This window comes from Microtus ochrogaster, chromosome 5, assembly GCF_000317375.1.
Source record: "Microtus ochrogaster isolate Prairie Vole_2 chromosome 5, MicOch1.0, whole genome shotgun sequence".
Taxonomy (NCBI): Eukaryota; Metazoa; Chordata; class Mammalia; order Rodentia; family Cricetidae; genus Microtus; species Microtus ochrogaster.
In genome coordinates, this window is record NC_022012.1 from 39,241,489 (window position 1) to 39,251,186 (window position 9,698).

At 49.0% G+C, this 9,698-nt stretch overlaps 1 protein-coding gene across 2 annotated transcripts in view; it reads left to right on the top strand.

Annotated features, from left to right (window-relative positions):
- The first annotated feature begins 9,157 nt into the window (after positions 1-9,157).
- Tmprss13 (transmembrane serine protease 13) overlaps positions 9,158-9,698 on the top strand; it is a 29,127-nt gene continuing 28,586 nt past the window's right edge. For both annotated transcript variants that reach the window (XM_005347227.2, XM_005347228.2), the window contains exon 1: positions 9,158-9,178. In XM_005347227.2, coding sequence (XP_005347284.1) covers positions 9,158-9,178 — 21 coding nt within the window. The remainder of the gene's footprint in view (positions 9,179-9,698) is intronic.

A 9,698-nucleotide genomic window follows, 5' to 3' on the forward strand; every position in this document is an offset into this window, starting at 1 on the left:
AGCCTGGTCTGCAAGAGCTAGTTCCAGGACAGGAACCAAAAGCTATGGAGAAACCCTGTCTCGAAAAATCAAAAAAAAAAAAAAAAAAAAAAAAAGGCTGACCTGTGGTCAGATGTGTTGAAAGAGGGAGCCTCTTAGAACTCAAAAGCACCGGTTGAAGCCATGATAGGGAGAGTCGTTTGTCAAGAATTAAAACCAACAGTGACAATGTCCCATGTCCTACCAGCACTTCAGAGCTCTCCTAGGGTCAGTCCAGACATCATGTGACCTCTAAGCAGGCAGAACAGGCTCTCCTAGGGTCATGACATCTTGTGACCTCTGAGCAGGCAGAACAGACTTACCACTTCAGGGTCACTGTGGAGAGAATTAAAGCTGAGTTATTGACACAGACGGCACTTCTAGGAAGTGACCATCACACCAGGACTGAACCAAGGTCATGATGTACTTCCCTACAAAGTTCTAGAGGTTGGAACCAGAGAAGGGTTTAGGGGAAATGTTTGTATCTTGATAAGTTTTGTGTTGTTATTAATTGTTATTAATAGGATTCTGAGACTGTCTGAAATGTTCCACTAACGTGAAGAGCTTGATACCCACACAGGCCACAGCTAGGTTCAGTCAAGTCGGTGGCTCTGGGATTGGAACAAGGTGTTGACTTCCTCTGGGTAGGGGAGAGAATGACCCCTGTCCTGTCCACCTTGGGGGAATATTCGAAGGGTCAGATGAGATCAGGAAAGAGAAAACACCTGCAAAAGTGACATTCAGAATCTTAGCATCAAGCTGGAGAGCCATGTCCCTTGTTAGGGACAGTGCCCCACCTGTGCCTGCCTACGGGCCCGACCTGGCATATACTATCAACTTCTCCTCCCAGCTGGAGTTGGATTAAGGCAAGCCAATGGAAGCTGATCTCACAGGCTCCTTCAGAATCCCAGAGTAAGAATGGAAACTCATGTTAGCAATCAGCCCCAGGCTTCATTAACTGTGTTGTGTGTGCCGAAGTCCTTTGAGAGTGGAAAAGCAGAAAGCTTCGGGCTCACTCCGAATAACCGGAGAGAGGACTGGATGTCTGCTCAGATATCAGGACTGTCTTGTTAACTGGGTTTAAAGTCTGGCTAATTTAACCTATTTTTAATAATTCATACTCAAAAAGCAAATAATTTTTTAAAATGCATAACATTTTCCTTATACTGAACCAACAAGGGAAATGTCTGGTGACAGTGGACAAAGCACAATATGGTTCATCCGGGGACAAGCCGGAGGTCACCTTCAATGACTTCACGCTTACCACCTGCTCTGATGACACCCCGTCTGGAGCAACTGAGAAAGAAACTCAGAATGGTGTCGACATGAAGTGTTCCTTCTCAGGAGCTCTGTGCTGTAAAGAGTGAAGATAAAGCTTTGAATGCGCTTGTGCAGATTTAACATGGGAAAATGTATTATCCAGATTTATTATTGACATTAAGGAAAAATCTGAAAGCACAATGGCCTATTGTATTGCTTTGTCACGGTAAGGGCCCAGGTGAAGAGGCGCAAACACCGGTTAGAGATTCAGTCTTTTACAAGCTGTTGGCGTTGGAAACTATTTCTTAGAATTCTTATTTCCTTGTTGCAAAATGGGTTGGGTAATGTTAAACACGTGCAGTAATGTTCTGAAGACACAATGGCATGTGGCCAGTGCCCTGCAGATGTGGCCAGTGCCCTGCAGATGTGAGCCATGTGCCTTGCAGATGTGAGCCATGGAGAACGCACAGACACACATAATCTCTCCCCCTGGTTTCTATCTGTTGCACAAAGTCGCTTTTCCTCTTCCCTCTGATTCCTGATCACCTTTCTGTCCCGAGTTCTGACCAATCCCTGGCTACATTTGCTGTCAGAATGTGACTTAGTTTCTCCCTTCCAGATTCTCTGCCTCATAGCTCTTTAGTGAGGACCTCTGAGCCACCCAATTGCTTCTGCATGTGTGTGTCAGGGGTTCACATGCAAGTGCTTGCACACACGTGTAGGGACCTGAGGTCATTGCTGAGTGTCTTTCTCGGTCGCTCCCCCCCCCCTTTTTTTTGATTTTTCGAGACAGGGTTTCTCCGTAGCTTTTGGTTCCTGTCCTGGATCTAGCTCTTGTAGACCAGGCTGACCTCGAATTCACAGAGATCCACATGTCTCTGCCTCCCGAGTGCTGGGATTAAAGGCGTGCGCCACCACTGCCCGGCTCTTCCCCTTATTTTTTGAGGCAGAGTCTCTCACTGAACCTGGAGGTCACTGATACAGCTAGACATGTCCCAGAGATCCTTCATCTCCACCTTGCCTGGCTTTTCACTGGAGATCTGAGCTCAAGCCCTCAAGCTTGTATGGCAGGCCCCTTGCCCACGGAACCATCTCCCCAGCTGCTCACCCAATTCCTTTTTTAGTCTCCTTTACTATCTCTCTATAGAGACGTGTGTTTTCTTTGAGGGTAGGGTTGGAGATGAGAAAGCTGATGTCCAGGGACCACCATCACATTGCTTAGAGGTAACTAGAGACACACCAAGATCCCATTTTAAAAGCCTAGACCAAGGTTTTCTCCACCAAATCTTTCAGTAAAAGATACTGTTTGGGCTTAGGATTTAAACAACATAGCTTAATATTTCCTGCTCAGTATACTGTGGTGTGTGTGTGTGTGTGTGTTTGTGTGTGTGTATGTGTGTGAACATATGTATTATAATGGCTACTATTTACTGTTGAACACTGTATGCCATTGCTTGTGCCAAATTGTGTAATACAAGTGATTTAGCTGACTGGACACCTACACCCTCTTTGTGAAGAATTATTATCCTTATGTTATAGGTGAGGAAACAGAGGTTCTGAAATGTGAAGTACCTTGTCCAAGGACACAAAGGTATCTAAAATCTGAAATGGTACCTAAAATCTGAAACGTTCTGAGCGCTGACAAACTACCTCACCTGGAATTCTGCACCTGACCTCACCCAGTATGCCGTAGTCAAAACACAGGCACACTGGAAGCCTCGTATAAAATTCTCCTCGGGCCATGTGGACAAAAGTTATATGCCTGGGTTAGGCAGAAACCTGTCCCCAGTAGCTCGCTAGATATGTGAGACCCTTCCAGAATCCAGAACTCAGAACCCAAATGGCTGGTGATCTCCCATACTGGGTAAGAGACACTCAGTGAAGGGGCAGCAGGGTGTGGCACAGCCGTGGTTCCGTACCGCCTGGCCTCATTCACTGTTCTGAGCGTTTCCTTCCCAGCCTATGATGTTCCCTCTGGCAGCTGGAGGGTTTCAGCCCACCTTGTTGTCTCTCATAGCCTCTGGACTCTCACTTCTTCCTCCAGAAATCTCTCCCAGTGAATCAGTTAGATGTTAAAGATGCTCGCATCTGAATGGGGGTTCAGGCAGTCACAACACAAACTGCTCATTTCTCTTCTATACTGGGTGACTGTTACACCCAGCTGTAGGCTGTTGGCCACAGCTGGCTAAGGCCACACCTGACTGTTAGCCACTCTGGTCTGTCCACAGCTGCTTTTTGTTTCTGTGGGGGAAATGAGTAGCAGTTCGTCGAGAATCTGAGGAACAACTGGTGAGTGTTATCTACCGTCAGGGATCCTGGGGAAGTATGGCCCTGGAAGACTACTTTGGAAGACCAGGATGACTGTGGAGAAACCCACAGAAGGCCTTGACACCCCTGTCAAAGGAAGGGTCTTGACACCACCTCTTTTGGGAACAGATAAAGGAACTGGCTGTGTTCAGCTGGGAAAGGTGACCCACTCTGCGGGCCACCAAACTGAGGCCCTCAAGCTTGAGAATGGATGTTATGGGGAAGTGGGATCTGACTTCTGCTGTGTGTCCCCACAGAGGTGACTAGGAACCAGGGACACTCTAGTGAATCATATGGACAGCTGAGTCAGGCTCTTCTTTGGAAAGACGTGACACCTTCCTAGTCAGGTCTCTGTCCAGATGTGACCATAGTACTTTTCCATTCCCTGGAACCACTGACCTGAGTCCCCGAGCATCAGGGCTAGGGTCCTAAAAGGTGTCCCCCAGTTTGTGCCCTCTGACGGAAGAGATCTGGTAGTACTTGGGCAACAAGGGCCAACACAAGGAGAGGGGTCTTTGTTTTTGTTGTCCTGGCTAAGACCTGGAAGATCAAGAGCAGCTCTTGCCCCCTGGGATGAGGGCTCCAGGCTCTCTGAGCCACAGATGTGCTGGGAAAGGGGGGTCACTGGGTGGTCCTTTGGTCACATTTATTTTCTGGTTTCTTCTTGTCTGTGTGTCTTTCCTCACTCCCTCCTCGTCCTGCTCTCCAGCGAGAGGCCCAGTTTCTACTGAAAATGGAAACCACAAGGGTAGTCCACCATAGAGCCCCTGTGAACCTCTGAAGGGTTAAGAAAGCGGCTGGGGACTGGGACTACGCTGATGTTTGTGGCTTGTCACTTAGGAGTCCCCACACTTCCTGACCACCTTGTACAGTAACCCCCATGAGGTTCTGCTAGAGCACCTGCTGAGGGCCACACTGTGGTCCTGCCAGCTTTTGCTCCCACCATCTGTCTTAGGGCAGATTTATGGGAGAGTCTAGGAAAGGGAGAGTTAACCCTGAGACAGGAGATAGATTGATGATTGCCTGAAACTGTGGAGAAGAAATTTTTGAGGTGATGGGAATATTCTAGGTCTTGGTTGTCATGGGTGTCTATCTTTTCTTTCGGTTAGAGATGACTATATACTTCCTCTGGTTTTGTAGTTGCTGGTTTATTTTTGAGATAGAGTCTTTCTTAGTCCGTATCTTAGGCTAGCCTGGGACACTATGTTCTCACTTTGTTGAGTTGTCTGTTCTCCAACCCCAAATCTTCCTGCTTCTACCTCCTTCATCCTGGAATTACAGTTATGTGTCCCACGACACCTGGCTTATGCGTCTTCTTGATGCATCGTAAATTACGAAACCAACCTTGGCCCTGGAGATAAAGCTCAGTTGATAGGGTCTTTGCCTACTGGGCATGCAGCCCTGGCCTCAGTCCCTAGAACCACACAAAACTGAGAGTATAATTCGTCACCTAGGAGGTAGAGGCAGGAGAATCAGAAGTTCAAGGTCATTCTTGGCTTCATAACTAGTTCAAAGTCAGTCTGGGCTACATGAGACCTTGTATAAAACAAGAAAAAGAAAGTCTTAGAACATATTAGCAGCAATAGCTGCCCCTGGCAATGGTCAGATGGACACTAGGTGCTGATTCTGAGGTAGGTAGTCTCATGGAGACACAAGGTGAAACAACACTTCCAGGAAGATTCAGTGGGCATTCACAGTAAGGCTAGCAGCTCCCTAGAGCTGGGCTCTGCTCTGTACAGAGAGGGCACTTCCTTCCTAGGATTCAGGTCCCTGGGTATTGGTTGCCTTAGATGCTTCTCTTTCATTGAAGACCTATAGGCTGGCAGCTTGCAAAGATAGAAGGATCAGTTACCAGGGAAACCAAGGCCCTGAGAACCTGTAAGGGAGAAAAATAGAAGGTGAAATCTGGGCAGAATTCTGATCCTGTTTTCACCTAAATTTTTGACATTCTGTTCAGAGATAGACTTCTTGTGTTAATGTTGATGGTTTTTAAACACTAAACTATGATAGATCTTGGTTACTGGGAACCCTTTTATATTGTACAGCCTGGGTGATTATCTCTCTTGCTTACGCTCATCCAGCCCTGAGGGCAGAAAAAGAAGAAAGAACCAGTCTTTAGTTTCTAAATGCAGGCAGCAGCTATATCATCAAGCTGCTTCAGTCCTGGGGCTGGGGTGAAAGGGTTGGCCTCATAGCTGCCAGAGTTAGTGGGTTAGAAGACACTTGCCCTCCACTGGGGCTGGTCATAGAGCAAATGGGTGGGAGATGCCCTGGGCCTCAGGGGTAACTCCCAGTGACCCACTCCCTTAGGGTGGGCTTAGTGTCTCCTCTCTGTCCTGCTTGGTTCAGGCCTGGAAGTAATCCCATTGTGTTGTGGAGAACAAAATGGGGTGCAAGGAGGAAAGGGTACTCAGAGGTCCCAAAGAAGGTTCTGAGGAGTGGACTCCAGAGTGAGGCTCATCAAGAAGAGCTTTGCCCAAAGTGGGACCAGGAGGGAGTCAAGGTTAAGAGCAGAGAGTGACAAAGAGTGCCGTGTCCCCTGCCACAGCACCATTTGGGAGCACCAGAGTTGGGAGCACAGTTTCCAAACAGCCCTGACTTTTCCTCCATTCCCCATGCCAGAAGCCTTGAGTTCTTTCCCTGGCTGTCATGGTTTTTATGTAAACCTTCCCTCTAACCCCAAGGGAAATGAGCCAGAGGTAGGAAATGTTTAAAATGGGCTGGGTATGGCTCAGGTCCCCATCATAGCCCCCACCATTGTCTAGGATCCGCCTCCCACACCAGGGAATGAAAGTGCTGTGTGAGCCCCCAGTAGAGAGAGGTCAGGCCTGCCCAGCATCCCCCCCCCAAAAGCAGTTAGGGAGCTTAAGGTGGGAGAGGAAAAGGCCAGGCAGAGATAGACAGGAGTGGACAGCCAGGTAGGAGGGTGCAGAGCATGGAAGAAGGGCTCTAGGAAAGAGATCCCGACCAGGGTCATGGGTGGAAGTCAAAGCCTCGGCTGCAGCTTCAAGGCCGGCTCTGCAGAAGGAAGGGCCTGAGTTTTATCCAGGCAGCCCAGTCTTCCTCTAAAAAGAGAAAACTCCCAGTGAAGTCTTAAGCCTGGGTGTGCCGAGCCCGGAGAGGCACCGTGTTCTCCCCGGCAGCGGCCTGCTCCTCCCGTACCTCCCAGCCGGACCCCAGGAGCCGGAGGATCAGGATTCTGTGCTTCCTAAATCCACTCTGATGAGGACTCTGTATGGGCCACAGAGCTTGGTTAGCAAAGACTTTGGGGCAGGAAACCAAGAAAAAGCTGACTCTGCCACAAAGCTGTGTTCTTGGGTCCTATGCGTCATCATCGCTGATTTCCAGACGGCACACCCGCACGCAGACTTCCAAACTGCCCTAGCCTTCAATTGCTCCCCCTGAGTCGCTCAGAACCGCCATTGTCTGAGCGCTTTCCAGAGGCTGGGAAGACCCGGATCGAAAAAGGCAAGGACCTACCTGACGGACTCAGTGGAGACCTCCAGGCCGGGCCTCTGGATGCCAAGAGGCTGAAGCATACATAGCCTTGTGATTCAGTGGTGCCCAGAAGGGGTCTCCTTAGGCGAGGGGAGAAGGAGGATCCAGGACACAACATCAGCCTGTGTCCAGACCTGGATGACCAGAGAGTGGACAGTAAGAGAGAGTGGACCAAGGCTAAGTTCTGCTCTCTTGGAGTGCAGCCAGTGAAGCAGCGCACACAAATCAGAGGCTCCTTGGCTCTCTTCCTGGACCTTCCAGGATTTTTCCCATGAGCCTTTGTGTCTTAAGTTCCCTGACCATCCTAAACTGGAGCAGTTTCCACATCCACTCATGTAAATGAGGGCAAGAGCCAGCCTCAGACTTCACCCTAGCTGCCATCCCTGATCTCTGGTCCTAACTGTCAGGGCAACTCCAGTCTCCTCCATCCTTTCCCGCCTTGCTTTCCTCTGACTTCCCTGCCTGATGACCGATGGCTCCATTGATTTGCTGAGTTTCATCAAAGCTCCCCCCCCCCCCCCCCGCGCCTCCACGTCATTGCTTGTAACACAGGTCCAGGGGTCTAGCCCTTGTGGACTCCTAGGACTTCGTGTAAACCAAGAATTCACAAAAGAGGCAAAAATAAAAACGCAAGAGTCGTATTCAGGTGCAGAGTCATTGCATGGGGGAACACAGACCCATTTGGTGAATCCATGGTGCTCCTCAGAACTCAGGGAAGACTGGGACTTTGCCGCAGAAGGAGCATGCCTAGAGGAATTAAGTGGGACTGTGGCAAATTTCGTGGTTAGAAACTGGAGCAGACTAGAGTGGCCACAATTTTAATTTTTATTCTTGAGGGACCAGGTTGAGGCAAATTGGTCAATCTAATATTTCTCAACCCTTGCCAGGTATTGTTAGATTTCTGAAATCAGTTTCTCTATCAGATTCAATTCCTGCTCTGGTATCTCTGAGGTAATTTGCTGACACAAAAATCCCCAAAACGTAGGAAAGGATTTTGGTTTAGTTTTGACCATTCCGCGACCACGCACTTGTTGGAGCCGGGCCAGGCATGTCACGGACACTCTGTAAATACTTGTCGAGTGAATGAGTGATGGATAGGGAAGCTTGTCACGGGTGCTGGCATCTCCCCGTTGCGCTGCATCTGCCTGTGGCTGTTCGCTCCCTGCGAGTTCTGCCGATGCCCTAGTCATTCTGGTCACCAGGCTTTCATCTGTGGAGTGAGGTGGAAGAAATTGTCAGAACAGTGCTGAGCTCTCTAAATGCTCGGAACCTAGAGCATCCTTCCCAAAGTCCACCTGACGCCTCTTCCCCCACAATTCTTAGCACAGCTACTCTAGGTTAAGGACACACGTCTCTTCCTGTTTCTTTTGCCTCTGACGATCAGAACAGAGCTCAGGGTAGGAGGCTGTGAGTCACGTCAATATTCCCTGGACCGGTTTCCATTCACATACCTACATGTTTTATACTAATTGACTTCGGTATAGTTCATAATAGTTTATTGCTGTCAATGGATGTAATTCGTTATGTGTGTAATTCAAAACCACCAGATTTCAATTTTTTGTTGTTAAGTGTTTTCATAGAAAATAAACAGGATTCAGAAAAACCTAGAAGTCCATCTCAGGTGCCCAGATTTGGGATTTGGACATGAGAGCACTTGGGAATGAACACACTACGGGGACAGGGCTGTCCCTGGTGTGCTCGGGTGCACTCTCTCGAGTGCTTCAGAGAGCTTCCTACAATCCCAGAATCTATCTGATGCCTTCTGGGAGAGACAGTGAAGGGGACCCCACACACAGAGGCTCCACATAAACTCCCGTGGTGGAAGTTTCAAGAGCCCAGGTATTAGCTGAGTAACAGGGATGGCCTGGGATGGGGCTGAAGGACAGGTCTGGCAAGTTCCAGGCTGTTTATACCTGAGATTACCTCAGACATCCGACCAGTTTCCCCGCCCCATCCGCTGGGGGCTGGCCCTCAGCCCTCAGTCTCCTTTTCCCCACATGCTGGAGGACCTGGGGGTCAACATGGATCTTCCCCTTGACATCAGCTGAGCCTGGAAGACACATCCTCTTAGACCATGGACAGAGGCAACCACCGGGTGAGTATGCCAACATCTCCCAGGCTCTCCCAGACTTGAGCGGGGACAGGCTAGAGACAGGCGGGGCACTGCCAAGGCCTGCCCTGGGTTTAGGGACAATAGAATGCCTCTTCTAACTGGACACTGCCTGGGACCCGGAGATCTCAACCTCCTTTTATCTTCATCCCTAGAAGAAGCCCTAAGAGGAGAAAACCATAAAACATGGGGTCTGTTTACTAGGCACCCCAGGACTGTGTGGCTGAGGCCTGGACAGGACTCGGTCTGTGCCTGGCAAGGACATCGCTGCTGTTACATGGTCAACTTGGCTGGTTGAGAATCTGATTTAATCTAAGTTATTTTTTTGCTAGTTTGAGAACCAAGAACCTCCTAAACCTTCCCAGAAAAAATGTGACTTTTCTATCTACATTTAAGATTTTCAAGGAGGTTTTTTTTTTTTTTTTTTTTGGTTTTTCGTGACAGGGTTTCTCTGTGACTTTGGAGCCTGTCCTGGAACTAGCTCTTGTAGACCAGGCTGGTCTCG